General features: G+C 39.9%; 1 protein-coding gene across 5 annotated transcripts in view; it reads left to right on the top strand.

The window, feature by feature from the left end:
• The window catches only part of p4ha2 (procollagen-proline, 2-oxoglutarate 4-dioxygenase (proline 4-hydroxylase), alpha polypeptide 2), a 31,124-nt gene extending 9,574 nt beyond the window's left edge, over nucleotides 1-21,550 (top strand). For 2 of the 5 annotated variants that reach the window (XM_037119705.1, XM_037119709.1), the window contains 15 exons: nucleotides 2,489-2,591; nucleotides 4,168-4,264; nucleotides 4,502-4,653; nucleotides 6,066-6,203; nucleotides 6,801-7,040; nucleotides 8,810-9,006; nucleotides 9,179-9,355; nucleotides 9,771-9,841; nucleotides 11,092-11,191; nucleotides 11,504-11,557; nucleotides 13,646-13,705; nucleotides 13,777-13,842; nucleotides 15,509-15,577; nucleotides 19,279-19,375; nucleotides 20,410-21,550. In XM_037119705.1, the coding sequence (XP_036975600.1) occupies nucleotides 2,489-2,591; nucleotides 4,168-4,264; nucleotides 4,502-4,653; nucleotides 6,066-6,203; nucleotides 6,801-7,040; nucleotides 8,810-9,006; nucleotides 9,179-9,355; nucleotides 9,771-9,841; nucleotides 11,092-11,191; nucleotides 11,504-11,557; nucleotides 13,646-13,705; nucleotides 13,777-13,842; nucleotides 15,509-15,577; nucleotides 19,279-19,375; nucleotides 20,410-20,480 (1,692 nt within the window). In that variant the 3' untranslated portion in view covers nucleotides 20,481-21,550. Of the gene's footprint in view, nucleotides 1-712; nucleotides 787-2,488; nucleotides 2,592-4,167; nucleotides 4,265-4,501; nucleotides 4,654-6,065; nucleotides 6,204-6,800; nucleotides 7,041-8,809; nucleotides 9,007-9,178; nucleotides 9,356-9,770; nucleotides 9,842-11,091; nucleotides 11,192-11,503; nucleotides 11,558-13,645; nucleotides 13,706-13,776; nucleotides 13,843-15,508; nucleotides 15,578-19,278; nucleotides 19,376-20,409 lie in introns of all 5 variants that reach the window. The other 3 variants (XM_037119708.1, XM_037119707.1, XM_037119706.1) reach the window with 3 other exon arrangements.
• The last annotated feature ends 2,718 nt before the right edge of the window (nucleotides 21,551-24,268 follow it).

Raw genomic sequence — 24,268 nt, 5'->3', positions numbered from 1 at the left:
TACAGTCAAAAGTGCTACTTGCCCACAGCTATTATATTGTAGTGTCCCATTGTAGTGTAGTGTCTGCTGCACAGATAATTCAGGCAATGGCAGTGGCGCTCGTCTGCTGTTACGTTCCAGGAGCGTCCATGTGCACCCAAGCCAACTGACCACAATGACCATGCATGCATAACCAATAAGTGTTTAGTCCTTTGAATAATCATTTTAGGTGGTGGAAATTATTCAGTGTGTGTGGCATTTTGTAGCTGTATTTTCTTAAATTATAAGGGCTTTGACAAACAGGCATAAATTGACTTTGTCAGCCAGAAGAAAGCTACATCTATTCAACACTTGAGAGGAGGCATGATTTGATTTTAACTGTGGCATTCGGTTCTTCCCCATCTGTGGAGAATGCAGGCATGTTTGGAGACAAGTTAGGACAGCTCTGCAGCTCTTGTACATCATGGAGGAGACAGAATGACTTCTATTTTAAGAAATTTGATCAAATGCTTTTAGTCACAAGCCCAAGTAATGCTGCACATGTGTTGCACTGTGAACTTTTATGCAGACATATTTTACATGGACCTATATGCAGACACCCAATGTGGTACATTCCAGCAAAATTACTTTAATTATAGTTGCTAAAACTTTAACTCCCTCTTTTTTTTACCAAACAGAACAGTGACAGCAGGTCTGAAATGTTATTTTTCTTTCCTGTTCTATGATTTATCAGACAGTTATCAAGAGATCCCCTCAGCCAGGCATCTCCCATCAGGTCATCTGGAGTTTGGCTTAATGTCTTACAAGGTATGCAGGGCTCAGACTTCTGGTAAAGCATGATTAAAATTCACACTGTCCTGCTGAACCATTGGAAGCCATTTCACAGCTCTTTGCCAATAACACCCACTGTTTGCCTTATTTAAAGGTCCATTTGTCTATTCTCTCTTCATGTTTGATTTCAAAGAGCTTTACAAAGGGTTAATTTAACTAGATTTAAATTGAATTAGAGAGTCAACTCACATTGTGTCAGCAGGTCCCTTGTCAGTGAAATGATTTCTCTTTTACCTGGAGCAGATTCCTCACCAAATGATTACCACAGTAACAATTAAGGTGCTGCTCCAGGACGTCTGTCTCCAAAGCCTTTGATTAGATAGTTGCGCGGTGAGAAGGCTACGAGTGTGCGTGGATATATGTACATGCTTGACAGAGCCAACAGTAAACAGTCATCACTGAGAAGTGATGTGGTGAACCAGAATTAGGTGACACCTTGGAAGAGAAAGTGGAGCAGTTTCACTTTTCACAAACAAAGCTGGTCTCAGTGCTGGATGGGGAGCAAAGAGTCTCTGCCAGGTCACACACTATTGTTTAGCTCTGCCTTTTCAACTTGAGCTCAATGGTTGGCTCTATATAATCACTGAAGGTTCCCATAGCTCAGACAGATAAGATAATAGTGGAGGAAATATGGCAACTTCTGACACAGAAATCACAATAAACTTAGGAACAATATGCTGCTGTTTGAACTGATATTGTCTATTTTATTTTTTTTAAAGGAATTGTTGGAGACCAAAGCCAGACCTAAAACCAGAGTGGATTTTGGACTTGCGTGCTCCATAACTGCTGGATGCATAAATTGGCAACCGTTTGCTAACAAGTTCACTCCATCAACAACTCATTTCACTACTGTGTTTGCAGCTTGTGTCTGCAGCCTGTAATTGGCCAAAAAACTCAGCATTTGAAGGATATAACCTGGTGTGCTTGATCGAAGGTCTTCATTTTGAGGGCCAGTTACTTGTGCATTCCTGCAACACAAGCTCTGGTTTTTAATTGTATCACAAAGGACACTGTCGAAGTTTCATGTAGACATTTTTCATTTGGCATCTGGCTGAACGCCAGAGTACAATAAAGGAAAGGGGAAATTAATTGATGCTGACTGCATATTCATTAGCTGTCTGGACAATGTGCTGTATTATTATACCATACATTTTGTTTGTCTGGCTGTGTTTGCAGTGTGAATATTACGGATACATTTCATGTGTTTTGTGGATACAGAATGGTTTATTCCAAACAAACACTTCTCCATGTCTGCTCTTTTTCTTTGGTAATGGGAACTGGGCGCAGCAGCTATTGTGAGCACATGGAGGGATTGCTGACTCATTACAGGAAACGTGCTGGAAACTTTGAATGTTGTTAGACCATCATGTAATTCAGTGCGGAAACACAGCATCATTGTAAAAACTGTTCAGTCAGGGTCATAAAGTGTGAGTTCACTTGAATATGTGGTTTAAGAATAAGACGGAACAGCACATTGCCAATTGATGTTGGGCACAATGTTAAAAAGGGGAAAAGATTCACTTTTGAATGTTCCATATTTTGCCGTCTTGCACAAATTGTTCAATAATCCTGCAAAGAATAACAGACTGTTGGAGGAGACATCAATATTAACCACATGAAAACTAGCTTGTATTCTGTAAATATGTCATGACATGTTGTCATATGTTTGTCCTTGCAGGTTATTGGAAGAGACAGAATGAGGAAGTCTTGCATCCTCTGGGCTGTGCTGTGGTGGTGCTGCTCCTGCTGGACTACACAGGCAGAGATCTTCACCTCCATCAGTAGGTTTAAACAGCCCATGTGACATGTTTTCCTTTCATAGATTAAAATCATTGTTGAATCTGTTTCTAGCTTTAATTTGATCCCTTGTGGGAGTTTCTTGACTCGGTTTGCTACTTTGCTATATGCTTTCTTTGCACATTGAAAGTGACATTGAGGCCAGTTTTTTTGCCAGTATTGTGTATATTGAACTCAGAAAGTTGTTATTACACAATAAAACTTGTTGTCTTGTTGTCTTAACCACAGTACTACTAATAGACTTGTTTTGGCAGTATGTCTTATTATAGATTATGTCAAAAAGAAATGGACTAGCAAGAAGGTTGTCATGTATCAGTACTGCAGGCATGGATACATATTGTCAAGTTTAAAGGCCTGTTGTGTTTTTGTTAACACATGTAGACTGAGACTGTGGACCTCTGATATATGTTAATCTTTGCATGCCACTGCTTTACTTTCTGTTTGAACTTACTGAGTGATTAACACTTACAACCTCCTGATGGTTTCACCTTTTTTTTTTTTTTTTGCTTCAGCTTCAGTCTAGATTCCCCTCAGGGCATAGAACACAATGCAACTTTGGCTTAATCAAAGAAAAGAGTATCAGCATGGCTTGCATTACTTCCACATGTAGAAGAGAATAGAGTTTTGGGCTCAGGAATGCATGTGTTTCCTTCGCTATAAAAGAGGTTTTAGATGGAGGAAGTGGCCAGAAGGCCAGAAAGTCTGAGTTTATTTTAAGGCACCAAGAATAACTTCTAAGAGAAATAATTGTGGTCCGTTCATTCCACAAATCAGATCTGTGAAAAAAATAAAAAGGTTTCATTGTTTTACAGTCTGCATGCTTTCTGCAAGTGAAATTAAGTTTTCCTGATGTAATTTCAGAAGAAACAAAAGTAAAATATTTCCTTTAAGCTTCTTTCATGTAATATCTAAAAGTGTGTTTGGTGTTCAGGATGCATCACATCACTCAGCAGGTTGCATTTCATGAGCTGAACAGTCACTTAAATCACGCTGACTGACTGCAGTTGGCTGGTCAGTTATGTTGGTTGCGCACTAAAACAATGAAAGAATCTCATAATTCCTCTTCCCTGGCAACCCCGGAGAATTAATCACGGCTCAGCGTTTCCATGGAATTATTAAGAGGTGTCCTACACCCCAGTCGTCTCCTTCTCAAAGGCTCACGGCTGAACAGCCGCTGTAGTCTGCTCAGTTCTATACAATCAAAGCACCACAGTTTGTGGCTGAAGATTTATTTTTACCCCAGTAGTAATCTGTGTTACCAGAAATACATTTGATAGGCTTTTAAAACAGAACACAGCAGAGGAGAATGTTGTCAGTACTTGCTTCTCTATTAGTTTTCCATCAGAAGAAGTTAGATTTGTTTAGAGGACATGCACATAACATTTGTTTGTTCTTTCAATGAAATCTTTCAATTTCATGTGATGCTTTTATTACTCCTTTTCATTTAATTCATTTTAAAGGCGATGCATCTTTTTGAGGGAGGAAAGGGATATTGATTTAATGTTGAGTGGCACCTCTCACTCACCCACAACCTCCCTGTCTCTCTCTCTCTCTCTGCAGGCCAGATGACAGATCTGATCTACACAGAGAAGGAGCTGGTCCAGTCTCTGAGGGAGTACATAAAAGCAGAGGAGTCCAAGCTTTCTGCTGTCAAAAGGTACATTTACAAACTGTCTCTGTAGACTGTATACTATAGTTGAGTACAGTGCTTTGAATATTGACTTGGTATTTCCTGTATATTGCTTGTGACCTCTACAAAAAAGTAGACTACTTGGGGCTCCTTGTCATTTTTAAGACATCCATGAGCTGTTAGGAGACCACTTAAGAGACATTTAACCTCTAAACTTTGTAGATTATTTACAGCTGTAACACTTTATGTCCATCTGTACTTTAGCTGGGCCAACAAACTTGATGATCTGACCAAAGTGTCCACCTCTGACCCAGAGGGCTACCTGGGCCATCCAGTGAATGCCTACAAACTGATGAAGAGACTCAACACAGAGTGGACTGAACTGGAGAGCCTGGTGCTTCAGAACCCCTCTGATGGTAAGAGGAAGGAAGGGGGAGTGGAGCTGGAGAGTGGTGTCATGTTGCCTTTCTTCTAGCACTGATGTTTTCTTTGTGATAAGCTATAAAACATACAGTATCTGTTTTCCTCCTGGACTGTGTTGTCTGGCCACATGCAGCTGTGGGTCTGTTGCCTGATTGACACTATACAGATGTTTGTGGGGGTAACAAGCAGAGACTGTGTGTAAACTGTGCCTGCCTGGGTGCAATAGCTCAGACCAAAAAGACCAACAAACTTGTTGCTGTTATTTTCCCCAAGCTAGTTGCGTCTTCCTCCTTTCTCTCTGCAAAATGAATGATCCATCTATAAATCACAGGCAGTTGCTGTTTCCATCAGCATAATTTTAAGTTCCCCCAAAATGTTTTTGTTTGCTTGAGGACTTCTGGTTTGGAGGCACCTCTGTCTTAATACCACAGAGTTTCTACCATGATAATGGATGAAATGAAAATGCTACATCTGCTCATGGGAATTTCCTCGGGATCAGCAGATGGTGATATCTGATATGTAGTGATGAACAAAGTATTATCTTTTCCTCAACGCCTGATTCTTGTTAATAGTCATCATTAGCCACATACAAAAGACTGATCTAAAGTGTATTGGCTGGTATTGGCAGCATAAGAAGGATAATATTGGTCACTCAGAACAGAGGCTCAGATTATGTGCAGAAAGTCTGGACCCGCTGCGTCAGGAAGATTTGTGCTGGCTGACAGTCACAGGCCTGATTACATCAAAGACATTACTAAAAGCCATTGTGGGCTTAGTTTTCATGAATAATTTTAGCTGCAAACAGATAAATTAGACGGGCGGGAGAGTAGGAGAAGAAAGAGGGGAGCCATGGTAACAAAAGCCCATTAGAAGCAAGCAGATGATGTGTAGTTGTATTGTTGAATGTATCTACATTTGAATCTAAATGAAGCTCTCTCACTCGACTGTAAGAGGAGCATTGCCTCCAACTTTAATACAATCTTTAAACTGTCTTGTTCAAGTTCAAGTAAAGGGAATAAAATGTTTGATCAAAGGAGTTTAAATGCACAGTTTTCATTCCTTTATGATTTAATGTCTGCATGTATGCATGTATCTGCAAGTATAATCACACCATTCATGATCCTCTAATGTGCATTCAGTATATTCAAATGTGCTTAATGGAAGATTTAACTAGCTGGCCACTAAGGCCCAGTTGTTTTCTACCAGTGAATAAGTCAAAGTCACAAAACTGGCTAAAACATCCTGAACAGATGGTTTTGAAGGTTACTGTACAGTTCTGTACATCATTTTAGCTTTATGTTGCTTTGTTAACATCCTTCAATTCATTTTGGGAGATTTTATTTGACTCATAATTTGTGTATTTTATTCTCAAAAACATCCTGACATTTCCCTCCTTCTTCTACAGGGTTCATTTCCAACATTTCCACACACAGACAGTATTTCCCAGATGAAGAGGATGCAACGGGTGCAGCCAAGGCGTTGATGCGTCTTCAGGACACGTACCAACTGGATTCTGAGGCTTTCTCCAGAGGAAAGCTGCCAGGTAATCAAGATGAGTGTGCACTGATCATTTTGAGAGAACATGAATAAGTGAAGAGGGGTAAATTAGTGTTGACATTTATACATCAAGGAAATGAGAGGAAGGAACTCCCCCCACCCATAATGATTCTAAATGGTGTGTTGGTGTGTGTATATTCTGCAGTCAGCAGTAAACATCTTGTGTTCTGGACCCTCCTCACACAGTACATTTTTGTGAAACTAGCTCATGTTGACCAGTCCTCACTTGTTCAACAGAAAGGATATTAGGTTCAAGTTCAGTTTGATAATGCACAAATATGGAAAGGTGTGTATTTGTGTGTGTAGAAATGTGTCTGTGCTTAGCAGCAGTTTCTTTGTATGTGTGCATCTGTGCCAGCTCATCCTGAGTTGGGATCCAGTGACCTTAGATAGACTCTGCATGTGTCAACTTGCACATCATCAAACAATTTAATTGATAAAACTATAACTCCTCACACGAGACACAGGTAATAAACGTTATCCACCAGTAATGAATGAAATATCATAATGTGTCAAAAAAAGAAGATATTAAAATCCCAGTACAGTATGGTCAGTATTGTAATTTAGTGTATCTTTGCCCCAGGTGTACACTCTGATGCATTTCTGTCAGTGGATGATTGCTACGACATGGGAAAGACGGCATATAATGAAGCAGACTACTACCATGCAGTGCTGTGGATGCAGCAGGCCTTGAAGCAGCTCGATGCTGGGGAGGAAGCTGTGGTTTCCAAGGCGGACATTTTGGACTACCTCAGCTACTCTGTTTACCAAATGGGTGACCTGCCTCGGGCCATTGAGCTGACACGCCGACTTGTGGCTATTGGTAAGGGACAGACAGCGTTACCTGAGATATATATTTTAATCAGTGTGCTTACTAATACGCATACTCTCTCATCTATTAATCTCAGCCTGAGTTAGTCTCACTATTTGTCTGTCTTGCAACCAGAATCTATGGCTCAGTGGCTCTCTAAAATAGATCTTTTGACTTGTATTTAAGTCTGTTTGGAGTTGCCTTCCTTAACACTTAGAGGGACCAGCTAGCTGACCAATACAGCCGCAGTCCTCTCCTGTTGGGTAATTGATGGGTTGTCTTCTTGCTGTTACACTAATCACTACACCACACCCTCCTCCATCACTGCAGTGGTGCTCTCGGTTTACCAGTGCTGCAGGGTGTAGTCCATCCAGAGTAAGGGCCCGAGGTTTGTGACTGTTATTTTAGTCTCAGCATCAGGGGCTGTGTTGACAGCTGCAGGCCATCATGTTAGAGCTGTGGTATGCTTGTTTACAGGTTGCTTGAACTGAACAGAGGAAGAGCCCATGTAGCAGAAGTAGCAGAGATTCACGTATAACAGGTCACACTATATATCTCAAATAGAGAACAGAAACAGTATTGGAGAAGAAAAAGAAAGCTATAATCCAGATTATTATTATTAGAGTTAAAACATAAGTAGAAAATGCAGGGAAACAGCAATCAGATGGCAGATTTATTCACAGGTTAATGTGAAAAGAAACATAAAATATAAAGTACATTTGATTTGTTGTGAAGAGCAACAGAAGTAAACGAACATACAGTCATAAGTCAAGAAAAACTCCCATAATTGGCACATGAGCAAATATATAGATGGGTAAGTACAGCAAACAGTTAATATACAGCTAGATAAGACAACAAAGATCATGTATGAAATGATATAATGAAACAGATGCTGTCTCATCACCCACATAAATATTGTTACCTCAGGTGTGAGAGACATCTGTCAAAGTTTTGATTGTTTCTCCAGGTGGTCATCGTTCATCATATTGGGCATCCTCCAGAACAGAACCAGTGTGCTGCAGTGCTCATGGAAAAGGGAACACATACTCATTTGTGTTGTTTAATTACCTCCAACGAACTACAAATTTCCCCCCTGCCAAAGAGCCCAAACTAGTCAATATTTAAGTTCCAGCACATTTACTGCTGACGTTCCTGTGGGTACACAAGGCAGCTCTGCTCCTACACGATGATCAAGAGGCCCTGTGTGCTCCTGCTGGTACTCCTCTGCTCACTGCGGATTCAGTGTATTTCCTCACAACTCCACAGGGGGGTGTGCTCTGCATATGGTCCACTTTTACATCAGTATAGCACACATTAACCAAAGGACATGAGCGAGACAGTAAAGATGTGTTGCACTGGAGAGGGTATTGAGATAATTTACTTGGATGAACATACATTTGATGCATTAAACCATATGTACTCAATTGTACTCAAACAATCAAAAGTAAAAGTACTCATTGTGTAGAGTTGTAACATCATTATTATTGATGCATTAACATACTGTATTAGTGTTTAATTGATGTAGCTGTTTAATGTGGTACTAACTTGAGCTGCTTCATTCAGTTTTTGATGTTATGAAGAAATTATGTTTGCATTAATCTTCAGAGTAAATAGAAACAAGTACTAGCTTTGCTGTTAAACAAAACATTGCGGTTTTCCTATGGAGGGAAATATAGTTCAAAATATTCGACTGAAAATATGTTAAAACTGGACTTCAGTGAAGTATTTGGGTTCATGTTCATCAATAACCACTGTCAACTAAACTTTTCTTGTACTGACAGACTCCAGCCACCAGAGGGCGGGAGGAAACCTCCGTTACTTTGAGAAGTTGCTGTTCAAGCAGCTCAATGAAATGAACCAGGCCTATGAGCCTCCCTCTGAGGAGCCCATCCAGCTGGGAACCTACAGCAGACCTAAAGACCATCTCCCAGAGCGAGAGACCTACGAGGCCCTCTGCAGAGGGGAGGGGCAGAAGATGGTGAGATATGAAGGGACGTCATGCCATGTTGAGAATTAGGCAACTTGTGCAGCACAGGCTGCACTCCTTCCTATTGGACCAGTTCAAATGAATGAGTTCCCATTAATGACATCAAAGGGTTTATTATTTATTTATTATTTATTATCTCTGTTTATTCTGTGCATTTTATCAGAACGAAGCAAGGCGCAGCCGTTTGTTCTGCCGCTACCAGGATGGTCAGATGAACCCTCGTCTCCTGCTGAAGCCCATGAAAGAGGAGGACGAGTGGGACAGCCCCCACATCGTACGCTACCTGAACATCCTGTCAGATGAAGAGATTGGGAAGATTAAGGAGCTGGCTAAACCCAGGGTGAGATGGAAAGAAATAAATATATCATGATGCCTTTTACACGAGATGAAAAACATTAGAGGGAGAGCGTTAGCATCAGATTACGGTTGTCAGTGCAGATACTGTACTTCTAACGGATGGTTTTACAGGTGCACTCAGACTGATGAGCGGCCATTTTTAATCTGAATGCAACACCCATATTTTGGATTTGACAGTTCTGTTACAAAATTTTCTTTTCTCCTTTAGCCACACATTTTTGTGTATAAGTATTTTGATAACAGTAATTGAAAGTGAGTTTTAAGTAAAAGTTGCCTGGCTGGCTTTAAAATGTATGTTCACTTTGTACACAAATAAATGCAAATAGGTAAATTGTTTGTATTTATATTAAATGTACAATCTATGTATTCATACTTGTTTGATATATTTCTTTCTTAAGCTTGCCAGAGCTACTGTCCGTGACCCCAAAACAGGCGTCCTGACCACAGCCAACTACAGAGTGTCAAAAAGGTAAGTCATTCAGGACAAAGGTTCCCTGGGTACTGTCTTGGTTACTGGTCATGAATGAAAAGATAAAGCTATTTTTTATAAGCTTTTTATTCCTTATTATTAATGCAGTTTGCAGTACCTATTTTGAGGGATTCTGGAGTTTTGCTTTTTTCTATGGTGTCTCTTCACTCATACTACCAGAAACATTACCTGAGCTGCTACAAGGACACTCTGTTCACTGTAATCCACTGTGGAAGTCGTGTTTCCTTCCACCTCTTTTTTTAAGCGTATTCTCAAATAGCACATAAAGAAAGTTTAAAATGGTCAAAATATCACAATGAAGGTTTTCTAAGTTGGAGGACCTGGAAAGGTTTATGTATTGATTGAAATAAAGAGTGCAAAGTAAACTTGTGATTTATGTGATGTCGGCTGTAGAGAAGGAAATGTCGGCAGACTGTATACTTACTTCTAAGTTCTACACAGAATAAACTTCCATACTTCTTTTGCCCATTCAATATTTGGTTGGTACTTTCTTAAACTTGTAATCTCTTCGCGCCCACTTCATCTACAAGAATCATGACTGGAGCGAAGCGCGGAGCGAGCGGGGAGCGGAGCATGCAAAATATATTCGGAGCGCAGAGCACGTTTTAATCCAAAGGCCAGAGCGATGGTTCCGTTTCGCTCCAGTTCCATTCCGATACCGCTCTCCATGAGTCTAGGGCATGCACAAGTCCACACAGACTCACGTGTGCCTTCAAGGGTTAGCCTACATCAGAGGTCATTCGTTGAGAGATGGAGTTTGTAAAATATTTCGAAAAGCAAGCAGACAGGTCATATAGGTGCAACGTCAGGAATTGCTCCCTCTTTTAAATTAGAGCTGAATGAAATGTTAGGTGAGCATAGAGCGGAGCTGTCTGGTATAACGATGGAGCGAAGGAGCGAACACCCACGTAAGCGGGGAGCGGAAATTCTCGCCGCTCAGCTCCCCTCACATGCTCTGCTGGAGCATTGGCGTAATCAGCCACCTATCTCAAGGAGCCAACTTCTAATATTGGCACAGCAGTGGATGGAAATGCAACACATTTGCATTTTCTTTTGCAGATTTCTGAAGATTCACTAAAAAATGTTGCTACATTTAGATGGAAATCTGCTTTTGACATTTTTCAGGTGGTCAAAAAATATATATATGTATGTAAAGGTTCTATACAAAAGTGTTTATATTCTGTATATATACTGTACTATGCATGTCTTTGTTTTACTGTTGTTTTTAGTGCATGGTTGGAAGCGGAGGATGACCCTGTCATTGCAAGAGTCAATCAGAGAATAGAAGACATCACAGGCCTTACAGTCGACACTGCAGAGTTACTACAGGTAATCTGATACTTACCACAGAATTACTGTATTACAACATCTTCATGTCATAGATACACTGAAATTTTCATTTCTCTGTTTTTGTCAAAGAATATAACATTAATTGGGTCTAAAGGAACACGACAAGTCACAAAATAAGGCAAAGGATTAGATGTTTCCTGTCAGCACAAGAAAGCCTTTTAAAAGGATTAAAAACCAACTCGATCTATAATGCCTGACTCCACATTTACATGCATCATAATCTGCCAATGAATTATTAATCATGTTAAAAAATTATTCTTATATAAATCACCTTTGTCATTGGCTGACCAGGTTGCCAACTATGGAGTTGGAGGACAGTATGAGCCGCATTATGACTTCTCAAGGGTGAGTTCACTTTGTGGGTGTTGAATTATAGTGACATAACTTGACCTACTTCAAGACAGCCAGGAAAGAGGACAGACTACAGGAAACACAAGAGACAGAGCCATTCACACACACAAACACGCACACACACACACACACACACACACACACACACACACACACACACACAGACACACACTTTTGTTCAAAATAATTGTGCATGTATAGCTCTAACTATGTCTTAAATTGAATTGAGGTGATTTTAAGCGACCTAACAGAAATGTCATCCCCTAATTTAATGATCTTCATTGATAATCACTCCTTTAACATGACATCAAAGACCTCTAACACAATGTCATAGATCTTTAACATGACATCATAGACCTCTAACACAATGTCATAGATCTTTAACTTGACATCATAGACCTTTATATGACATCATAGACCTCTAACACAATGTCATAGATCTTTAACATGACATCATAGACCTCTAACACAATGTCATAGATCTTTAACATGACATCATAGACCTCTAACACAATGTCATAGATCTTTAACATGACATCATAGACCTTTATATGACATCATAGACCTCTAACACAATGTCATAGATCTTTAACATGACATCATAGACCTTTAACACAATGTCATAGATCTTTAACATGACATCATAGACCTTTTTAACATGTTGTCATAGACCTTTATATGACATCATAGACCTTTTAGCATGATGTCATAGACCTTTAACGTGACATCTCTATAACAAATAGGATCGCTGCTATACTTTCCCTGTTTATGAACTCTTTTCTTATTTCATATATTAAACATCCACATACTTAGTTATTTCTGCTTCTCTCCCTCTTCGCCCCTCCTCACTAATGCTACCTGAGCAATGAATTTCAATATATTTTCCTGTTATAGCTGTAATTTACCGTTAACTAAGTGTGGACATACTTGTTCCCCTCTGGTCCCATTCCCTCTTCTTATCCATCCCTAGTCTGGATCAATTTCACTCCCTTCTCCCACTTAATTACAAATTATTGTACCAGTTGTCCTTAAATTGGCTTGAAGCCTTTTACATTTTATAAAATAACAGAAACTATAAAGACTTTAAGACTAAAGGTTGTTCCAAACATATTAGTCCACCATGTTCCAATTTATATTTTTCCCTCAGAACAACCACATAGTACCTAAAATTTTGAATTAAGTTAATGGTATTTTTTGAATGGAAGCATTATGAATAGATTTTAAAGGTTAAAAGTTTAAAGGTACCTAATTTTTGTCCGTACTTCAACTGTTTTGTATTCCAGTGCTGCCCCCAGCCCGAAATTCTACATGTATTTGATCATTCCACAAATACTACACACAGGGAGCCATTACAGTTAGCTGTAACCTTTAACCACCTCCATAGTCACTCTTATTTTGATCCAGACCTCTTGTCTTACTAACCGCTTTGTTAAATACTTTCAGTATGCAAAGCTCGATTTTTCAAAGCACTTTGGCCATTACAACAGCTTCTTCCTCGGACTCATGCTCACATACTCATCTTCCTTTCTTGGGTTCATTCACTTCTTCAACTTTGGTTAACCCACTCACATGTTTCTCCTCCTGAAATATCCATTGATGTCCCAGATTTGATGTATTACTACAGCATGATCTATGTTACCTCTGTGTGTAATATCTGTGAAACCTCTCTCGGAATTTCATGTGATCCATGGCATGTAAGTGCAGCTATATACGTACATGACGGGAAGGGTCATTGCTTTTGATATTTTACTCACCCCAGATAAAGTAAGTATGAAGTGATGGAGAAGCCTAATGGTTGTTATGTTCTGTGTTCCCTTGAAGTAACTGACATTATCATTTGTGCATCTTCCTCAGTACAAAGCAGTGCTTCGTGCTGTCTTTATTCATGTGTATATTATGTTTTAAATTTGTTTTTTATACATACATTTGAAGCTAAAACATGCAAAGCAGTGGTGATTCAGTAACATTTCTGACACATATTTTAGTAGATTAGATTTGATGGGAGTGTAGTTGTTGCCCTGAGTGGCGGGCTCCTAGTGTGAGTCTTTTTGATGGGTTAAACGTTTAAAACGTCTGTTGCAGCGCCCTTTTGACAGCAACCTCAAGGTCGATGGAAATAGACTTGCTACATTCCTAAACTACGTAAGTATATGTGTCAGCGAGCGAGCAGTGTTTTCATCGTGTATTTTCACTCTTGAATTTTATCTTTGTAGAAAGATGAGCCTGATGCTTTCAAAAGATTAGGCACTGGAAATCGTGTGGCAACTTTTTTGAACTACGTAAGTATGTGCATCCAGTCGTCGTTGGTCGTCGGGCAAATGCATAAGCTCTGGTTCAATCTTGGACTTGGGTTGATTGACTTCATAGAAGTTCACTAATTGGTCTCTGTGTGGAATTAGAGATTATACCATAACAATGGTGCTAGATAAATATTCCATCACTCGGATGGCCAAGAAACCTTAGAGATAAAATATCATAGTATCCAGTTTTTTGGTCAATCAGTTCCAGTACATATTGTGGAGAGTTGTGTTGGTTATCCCCCATTAACCCGCTGATGTAGGAGACACTTTCTCTTTTACTTTTGCTAACACCAGGCTGTGGGGAAATAAATCCATGTCTGAAAAGAGAAAAATATATATAGGGATATCTACTTTATGTTTTTTTTTTCTTCTGAAGCAGTTATTAATTGAGGTTTATCTGCTACATGATGTGTATGTGGCTTCAGTGCATTATTGATCTACATTCACTGGCCACTTAATAAGCTACACCCGTAGAATGTAATGCAAGCTAACACAACAGCTCTGACGTACATTTTGCCTTTAAAAATGTAATAGAAATAAGACAGACAAACCATAAGCTTCATAAAACTACAATTTATGGCAGAGCTTTAGTCTTTCATTGCTTGACAATTTACAGGTGTACCTAATAATCTGGCCAGTAAATGAGGAGGGTTAAAGGATAAAGCAGGTCAGAATACAATGAAACCCTTAGTGGGGACATATGGTCAGGTAACAGCAAATACATTGTTTACATTCATAAAGTATAGCTGAAATAATTGTTAAAGTGATGGTCCAGGACTCTTAAAACATAGAGTACATTGAAAATGTCTCACAAAACGACAGTCCAGTATATATTTTAGATAATCGGTCATTGCTTGACATCAAGTTAGCCCCTCATATTACGGGACACTGCTGATCGTCACAGTCAAGTAAAACTGGGAATTTGTGTTTGGAACAATCGATGGGTCAGTTAAAGGAAATACCAAATTCTCTTTACTATCGTTCTGAAACAGGCACTTCTTCACTCTTTCTTCTCAGTGACTACGTTTACATGCACACTGATGTTAGACTGTTATTCCAGATATAATGATAGTCAGATTTTGATACAGGTCATGTTAACAGTATATTCCACCTTGGGCCTTATTATGAATGAATTATTTTCTGATTAAGATGTGCATGTAAACACTGTCATTGCAGTACATATAGCAACTTCCTTACACTCCTGTCATCTGTGAATCTGTGTAATTTTTCATTTTGTGCACTTTCATTTTGCAAGACCTTCACATTGTTATTATAAACAACTTGTCAAGCAATTGTTAATATTTTGTTTTCTCTTGTGACTAAATAAAAACTGTTAACCAGTATTTTGTCAGTTGATTTGCATCCACTGATATTCATTGGTGTATACAGACATTTTCAAATTATGTTCATTATTATGACATCGATGTCACCCTAAAGAAAAGTAAATGTTACTAGCATCATGTGCTATTCATGTTATCATTTGATATGTTGCCTTGAAAAGTAAAGCATTTTCATATGTTTTTCTAAACCTCAAACACAGATGTGTAGTTACTAAAAACACTCCCTCGAGGATGGTTGAATACCAGAGTGGATTGTTCCAGGAACGTTCAGAAGAAGTCTCCAACCAGTTGTTGTCTCTTTTCAGATGAGCGATGTGGAGGCAGGAGGGGCCACAGTCTTCCCTGACTTTGGAGCAGCAATCTGGCCTCGAAAGGTGAAAGGAGTGTGTGTGTGTGTGTGTGTGTGTGTGTGTGTGTGTGTGTGTGTGTGTGTGTGTGTGTGTGTGTGTGTGTGTGTGTGTGTGTGTCAGTTTAATGATTAATGTGCTGCAGATGTCCTTGTGAGGTTCCGTATCCATCATTCTATATTGCGTGGCAATTTGCCAAAGACAATATTTGGCTATGAATATTAATGAAAGATGTAAATGTTTGTATGTTTATATGATCACATCAAACCTCCATGTACTAAATATCACTGTATGATACAAACTGAACAAGGCACACTGTGCTTGTGTTGGTAATTCATATTAATTCAGTCATTAATTCATGTAGGTTAAGCACGTCAGTATTGGAATTGTTGTATTCTTGTAGAGTATTGTTGTATCTCTGATCCTTTACAGAGGTTTTACTTTTGATTGTTAAAACAGTCTTTCATCTTTTCCAACTCAGTTTCAACTCCAATGCATTTAATCGCTTGCAACTTTAATTATGAACTAAAATGATGACCGGTGTAATAATTATACGTATAATTGATAATGTTAAAAACATGGCAATTGGGATCAGTGTTTTTGCAAATTCTGTGTTCTTATTGTAAAGAATGGTCTACCCCAATCAACTCCTCCCTCACTTCAGGCCTCCAGCTCCTTTCAAAACGGCCACAGTAAAGCTACTCTTAAAGAAACCCACCCTAGACTCAGCTGACATCCGATGCTACAGACCTGTATCTTTTCTTTCATTCCTCACTAAAACCCTTAAACAGGCGGTAGACAATCAACTGTCCTCCTGTCTTTCACAAAACAACTTCCTTGACCCAAATCAGTCAGGCTTCAGGACTGGTCACTCCAGTGAGATGGGTGAAACAACCTTCAACCATGTTATGAGTGTTGGTGTCCACCAGACGGCACTCTACAACAGGTTGAGTCTATGCCATCTGATTGATGTACAGGACGGCCGGTCTGAGATCTCTTCTTGTGCAGGTCACGTGTCACGTGTCATGGGTCACCATGCATGCACAGACACGCTAGCAACTGCAAAGCACAAGAAGCTAAGTGTCCTGGTTAGCGGCTTCATTACTGCCCATGAAAGAACGCAAAGAACGTGAAGAGTGGACATCTTTAATAATAATCATAATGAAAATAGATGTAATTTATGTAGCGCCTTTCAGGGTACCCCAGGACACCTAACAAAGTGAATAAACAGAACAAAGAATAACTGGAGCGCCTGTCAGTCCGCACAGAGGGAATAGCACCATCCATATAAACAAACTTGCGTCCGGAGGTCCCGTACACAGCGGGGGGCGACGCAGGAGACTGAGACATCTAGTTCCAGCGATGGATCCTGGGGTGAAGTGACAGCAGAGGTCCAGGAGCTCCTGCGCTGCACACCTAAAGACGCCGCCAGTAACGGCAGAGCAGCGACCATCCAACATCGCTGCGAGCCGGGGGAGACCACAGCAGCAGAGGAGAGTGACAAAGGAGCCAGGCCGTGAATAACCCTGAAGTTGTGGTGGAGGGAGGACCAATGATGATGGATCCAATGATCCAGTGATGGACAGACCACAGAGTATTGAATTGTCGATTTGAAAGTTAACGTTGCTAGGCTAACAGCTGATCTGTGAGGCTAACAGCTGGGTGTGTAAACTGTGTGCAATATTGATGGCTGTTTGTGACCTGTGTGCATTACTGCTGTCAGTTTTTATGTGCAATACCAAGGGTTACATTATTCTCTTTATATCAGTTATGCATTGTGTTATATAAAGTACACAGATGTATAGCATTTTTAATGTAGAGAGATCATTTTGACCAGGTCATTTTGAAAGTAGCTTGCAAGCTAAAAAAAATATGGGCAGCCCTGCTCTACAATGTCCCTGTTGGCAACACTCGTGTTTAGAACGCCACAAACCCTATAATATGTTTTGATGTTCCTCTGTTGTGTTGTGACAATAAAACAAATAAGTTTATTTTTAAACTGCGTTATCATGTTATTTCAGTGTGGACTCATAAATAACTACAAATAACTAATGTTACGGACATCTGTTTATGTTTGTTCCGCTTTTCTGGATATTTTTTACACACACACGTATATATCGGCCTATCTATCAGACTATCGGATTTTTAAATCACCAAATATTTGCATCAGTATCGTCCTTAAAAATTCTTTATCTGTCAGGCTCTACATCATACCTGACAAACTGGACCTTTCAGGTCACCTGGAACAGCTCCTTGTCCAAACTCTGCTTTCTGGAAACTGGTGTCCCTCAAGGCTCAGTATCAGGACCGGTTCTGTTTTATTATACACTAGATCACTGGGCTCTGCAGTCTCATCACATGGATTGTCTGACCACTGTTATGCTGATGACACCCAACTGTTCCTCTCTTTTCCCTCATCCTCCTCCAACACCCATGTTGTGACGCTCATCTCTGAATGTCTGCAGACATCTCCGCTTGGACAGCTGCTCATCACCTCAAACTCAAGCTTAATAAACCTGAACTCCTCTTCATCTTGGGAACAGACTGCGCTCACATGGACCTGTCAGTCACTGTCAAGCATGTTGTGGTATCACCTCCATCGACTTCGAGGAACCTGGGCGTAATCATCGACTGTCCTGCACCCCCAACATCACTGCTGTGGCCCGATCCTACAGATTTGCCCTCTACAACATCCGCAGGATTCGGTCTTTCCTCATAAAGGATGCAACACAAGTCCTGGTCCAAGTGCAGATCAACTCTTGCCTGGACTGCTGCAGCTCCCTCTTGGCTTGACTCTCAGCCTCTGTGACTAAACCACTGCAGTGAATGCTGCAGCATGCCTCGTTTAGAATCTACCCAAATTCTACCATGTGACCCGCCTCGTCCATGACCTCCACTGATTTCCTGTTGGGGCCTGCAGTCGATTCCAGAAGATGGTGCTGGACTTCAAGGCCGTCAATGGAACTGCACCCGTCTACCTCCAAACACTGATCAAACCACATGCCCCTAAGAGAGCACTTCACTCTTCTACATCAGCGGGCCAGCTGGTACCACCATCACTGAGAGCAAACAAAGGTCGCTCAGCGAAGTCACGACTCTTCTCTGTTCTGGAGCCTCAGTGGTGGAACGAACTCCCGACCAACGTGAGGACAGCAGAGTCTCTCTCTGTCTTCAGCAGAATACTCAAGACTCAATTGTTCAGACTTCACCTCAACCCCGCAGAGCATGACTCCCTCCTAACGTACTTATTGTAAGTTGCTTTGGACTAAAGCATCTGCTGAATGTCCTCTATGTAAATGTAAATCATGGCGCCTTCTGAATGGCTCACCTCTTGTTTCCAGTGTCTCGTTAATCATCCCCATTACAAATTTTATCATATTTTCCTCACAATATTCGGGCACAATAATAATCTAATAATACAATAATATGTTCTCAGATTCCCCCTGCAGGCTCTGCTTTTTAAGATCTTCATGTTTGACTCAGCCACTTTGGCTGCAAAACGGTCTCAATATGCTTTTTGTTTATGAGGCAAACAAAAGCCTATTGTAGTTGTTAAGCAACCAAAGTCCGCTGGAAGAAAATATGGATCAACATACTGCTGCAATAAATCATCCACAGCGTGAAGCCACTTCTCCTCCAGTTGTTTTCCTTCCTGCATGTGTATGTCCACATTCCTTCTCTCTTGCACACTTGGATATTACCATAAAGTTTGTGTCATTTCTCCACAGGGGACAGCAGTGTTCTGGTACAATCTTTTCAAGAGTGGAGAGGGAGACTATAGGACCAGACATGCAGCCTGTCCAGTCTTAGTGGGAAGTAAATGGGGTGAGTCCAAATTTAGATTCATCACTATGAAGTGTTAAGATTCAACATGGAAATCTCTTCCATCTGCAATCCATAGAAGAGATGTACTGTATGTGTTATTTGGTTTTTGTGTGTGATTTTTCCCACTCTCCTTTCATAGAACTGCTCCCAGCAGGCCATTGCATCACATATGTGACACCCATGGTGTAGTTGTTCATCTTGTTACCTTTGATGTGAAAAGGATACTTTAGTGAATATATGGCTCATGCACAAAACATTCCTGTGGCCTATTGTAAAATGTGATGTGGACAATTAGACCTATGAGGCTGATAAATGTTTTATAAGGAAACAAACCTCTGCCAAGATAAGGTCCTGCATATTCGAGGTTAATGTTCATGGCCATTTACAATATATTTGACTAGTCTTTGCGATGTAGTGAACAGAGAAGACGCTTGTATATTTAGTTTTCTAGATCTTACCCAATGAGGCACTCTAGGGTTATTTGAGGCAATTCACAAAATACCCTCAGTGTTACTCAAAGAGGTATCTAGCAATCCGTCACTTGAGATCAATGTATTGTAAAGTGTGTATACCAAAGTGTGTATAAATGTAGTAGGAAGCTTAGTGGTGGTGACATTTCACTCAGTTATAGCCTGATGTGAGCTCTTTACTGCTGGTGATTGCATCTATGCTGAAAAATTCAGAAAAGTTGTTAAAAAAAAATTTTGCCGAACAAAATGTGTGTAAACTTGTGTTTGACAAAGAGCAATAATCTAATCCCAGTCTAATCCCAGTTTTTGTCAAAGGAATCAGGCTGATGCTTACTTTCGGGTTAATTTTCACAAATATGTGATCAAATCAAGGGTTAGTCGACTCATCCTCTTCTTAGATGACCAAAAGATCCATGTTTTGAAACACCTATAAATTAATACACAATACGCTTAACCATAGAGGGGTAATGCTTTTAAACTATCACAGCAATAGAGGTATGACTAATCTGATTTAGCAATGTTTTACTCAATGACATTTTGTTTTGTTTTTTTCTGTTTTGCCAGTGTCAAACAAGTGGATTCACGAGCGAGGTCAAGAGTTCAGGAGACCCTGTGGCCTGACAGAAGTGGATTGAATTTTGACCCACACCTATGGAACATGCTACAACACTAGAACACACACACACACACACACAAAGTGCCTTAATTCTGGAATTTATGCAACTCTCAGACACATTGTGCACACTTATGCAAGTGTTTTTTTCTCCCTCAACTGGTCTACGTGATTAAGAAATGTTTTCGAGGAAATGGAGACTTGGTGTCGGGGATTTTGCTGGATAATCTCTTTTCTAACAACTCAGTTCCCTTTCCAACTCCATTTGCACACCACCCCCACTTAAATTCAGCAAGTGAACTGAGTTAGAAATATACTGAAAATGTGCAGTACTGTATATAGACTCAGCTCATGAGCATTTAAATAAAACACCAAGCTGTTTCAATGCAATCTCGTTTTCCAATTGTGCCTATTTTCATTCAGATCTTCATGAAAAAAATCCAAACTTTTGAGCCCTCTGCCAAATATTTCTATCAGCGATGCCAAAAAACTAAAACTTTGAGCTGAACAGTTTCCGACACTGTACCACTCATCTTTTTCTTCCCACGGTGAGCATCAACTGTTTTCTAGTGAAGTAAAAGCATTAGTGGTGATATTGACATTAAAACTTAATTATTCACTAATTTTACATTTAGCAGATGCTTTTGTCCAAAGCGACTTAGAGTAATTCATACTCTCATACACTGATGGTGGCGGCTGACATGAGAGATTGAGAGATTCATTTAAGATCCAGGCTATGGAAAACAACAACAGATCAAATAGAAGATTTGGGGGCAATAATGGAAAAATATTCCAAGGCATTGTCAGCCATTTGACAAAAGTGGCTTTACTGTATCTTCATGATTTACTAACAGCTTTATTTTGTGAATAAAATGGTGCTAGAATCCATTTCACTCTGTTGTTCGTTTGTTTCATATCATTGGCACCCTAACTGTTTTATTCCCCTTTGAACCTGATGGAGAAATACATTTCCTCCAAAAGTGTCCACGTTTTATTTATGTAGTGTTTAAATTATTACACTGTTGTTACGCTGTATGCTCTTTCCATAAGATGACAAACAAGCAAGTCAATAAACAGTGTCTTTTATTAAAATGTTTTGACTTTGGCATCGTTTTTTGTTTTGCTCTAAAGCACAGAAGGACCGAGGTGTGGTGCTAGAAGCGTATCGCTGTATTGAAAAAGACCAGGGAAAGTGGAGTGATTCTTTTGGTAGAGTGGGAGGCGTGGGAAGCTGAATTCATTCGTCAGAGCTGCAGGGGTAAAGATAAGCACCATTAGGTCAACACAGGACAATAAATGTATAAATAAATAAATACATGTATTTTTCTTTATTCATAGCTGTGAACATGTGTGACAGTTATCATTGTACATGCCAAGTACAATGGTGGGCCTCCATTCTGGCTACATGTCAGTTGATAAATGGCTGGAGCATGAAAAACAGATAACAGAATGTTATGTTGAAATGTTTCAGTACAGAGGTCCTTTAAGGGCAGGGCTTCACCTTGAGAATGTGTGTCGGAGTGATATTGCAGCTCCTTCCCTCCTGCTGCCTTAAGACTGTACAACCATCACTGCTCAGTATGCTGATGGTCAATTTCAGGACCAAAAATGAGCAATGGTGTAAATGTGAATTCTTATTTTTTATTCATACTGTCTATATTGTTCTTACTGTTTTTTCTACTTGCTCAGTACTTTTGCTATCTGCTTTGCTGCTGTAATAATGACAATGTCCCCATTGTGCGACTAATAAAGGATTATCTTTTCTTGTATTGGGTTTACCACTATTTTAAGCTACCCATTTTACTGTCCTTGCTTGCCAACTAGTTTTCATTACTCTCAACTGCCACATGTCATGTTGATGTGTGATAAATGAAAATGTGGATAGTTGATCAAATCGTAAAGTATTTTCTTTTTCTTTACTTTTTAGTTTAGTTGTATTGAGTTAAATCACGCTTCAGTGGTCCACCACTTATTTCTTGATACTTCAGCACAGTTGTTGTTTACTATGTTAATAAGACTTGCAGTAGGCAACTACATTTAATTCAACCTGTAGAATTTTAAATCATCAGTCTGTATGGAAACAACAAAAATAATCACAGTGCTCATTACTGTGGTTTGCCAGTCACATAGTCCTACGCTTTGTTCTGTCTACTTGCCTGGATCTCCTCTGACATCTGTCATTTATATGAACTCTAATGTATTCCTTATGGCACTGAAGCCGATGAAACAACAGGGACTTATAGGCCTGCATGTGTTCAATGTCAAGAGACTATTATCCCAAGAATTGTGATCTCAACCTTCATTCCTGGACATAAACCAATAAAATGGAGTGTCCTGCTGCTGTCTGGATAGTACATTTGGAGAAAACAGACTCAAAGGTGTAACGATAATGGGGCAGTCTCTGACTCAGTTTTATGTGAATCATTTAAAGTGGTACTGCAGGGTCACATCATCTCATATCAGTCCGACATTAAAAGGTCCAGGCTGAGGCGTCTCGCAGTTATTGAGGCTGAGAGTTGGCGACTTTGGAGGACACTTATTGCAATACAAACAATGCCGACACCCTTAGTGCCATCCTGAAGATAAAATATGAGTATAATCAGATGCTGGGTGAACAGGTTAGAAGCTACATCTGTAAACTTCAGCAAAAGCACTTCGAGCTGGGAGATAAACCTGATAAGTTACTTGCTAGACAGTTAGAAGGTGTACAGGCTGACAGGGCAATACATAAAATTTCTTCTCCCACTGGACAATTAATAACTGCCCCTAAATTGATTAACAACAGATTTTTTGATTTTTTCAGTCAGTCGTACACCTCTAAATCTAAGCCCTCTGACTCCGACCTTGATCGTTTTCTCAACTCATTCAGCATCCCACCTCTTAGTGAAGCCGCTAAGCTAGAATTGGATTCTGACTTCACACTAGAAGAAATAAAAATAGTCATTCATTTCTTTTCCAACATTAAAGCTTGTGGCCCCAGTGGCTTTGGAATAGAATTCTATAAAAACATACAGATGTAATCACCCCTCTTCTCCTCCAAATGATAAATTGCTCTGTGAAAGATGGAATTTTTCCTAACAGTGTATATGACGCCAATATTTGCCTTCTCCAGAAAAAAGATAGGGACAGTACCAATGTTGTACTAATGTCCTATCGCCCTTTAAGCCTGCTAAACAACGACCAAAAGATTGTTGCAAAAGTAATGACTAACTGATTAAGCAAACATGTTGGCACATTAATCCACCCCGATCAGACGGGCTTTATCTCAGATAGGTTCTCCTTCTCCAACACTCGTTGTCTACTAAATATTATGTATTCCACCAATCCATCAGACTCCGCCGTTATTTCATTAGACGCTAAGCAAGCTTTTGATCAAATTGAATGGAGATACATGTTCGCAACCCTCAAAAAATTTGGCTTTGGTGATAAATTCATGACCCTTTTAAAAATGCTGTATGCTTGCCCCAAGTCAACGGTCTTGACTAACCATATCAGATCTCCACCTTTCTCATTGCAACTTGGAACTAGACAGGGATGCAGCCTCTCCCCTTTGCTCTTCGCTCTCGCTCTGGAACCCCTGGCTATTTCCATTAGGTCTCTTCCCCAGATTGCTGGCATCGGTGACAGTGCATCTGATAGCCCTATAGGTTTATATGCTGTGATGATGTGATCCTGACTTTATCGGATGTTAGGTTGTCTCTCAGTCCACTTTTAAGACTTCTAAAGAATTTTGGACAGCTCTCTGGTTTTACCACTAACTGGGAAAAAAGTCTGTTTATGCCTCTGTCTGATGGGTTTTACTCTGCCTTC

Source organism: Acanthopagrus latus, chromosome 13 (genome assembly GCF_904848185.1).
Source record: "Acanthopagrus latus isolate v.2019 chromosome 13, fAcaLat1.1, whole genome shotgun sequence".
Classification (NCBI taxonomy): domain Eukaryota; kingdom Metazoa; phylum Chordata; class Actinopteri; order Spariformes; family Sparidae; genus Acanthopagrus; species Acanthopagrus latus.
The sequence above is the reverse complement of the archived record's forward strand: the minus strand, read 5'-3'. Positions and strand labels throughout refer to the sequence as shown.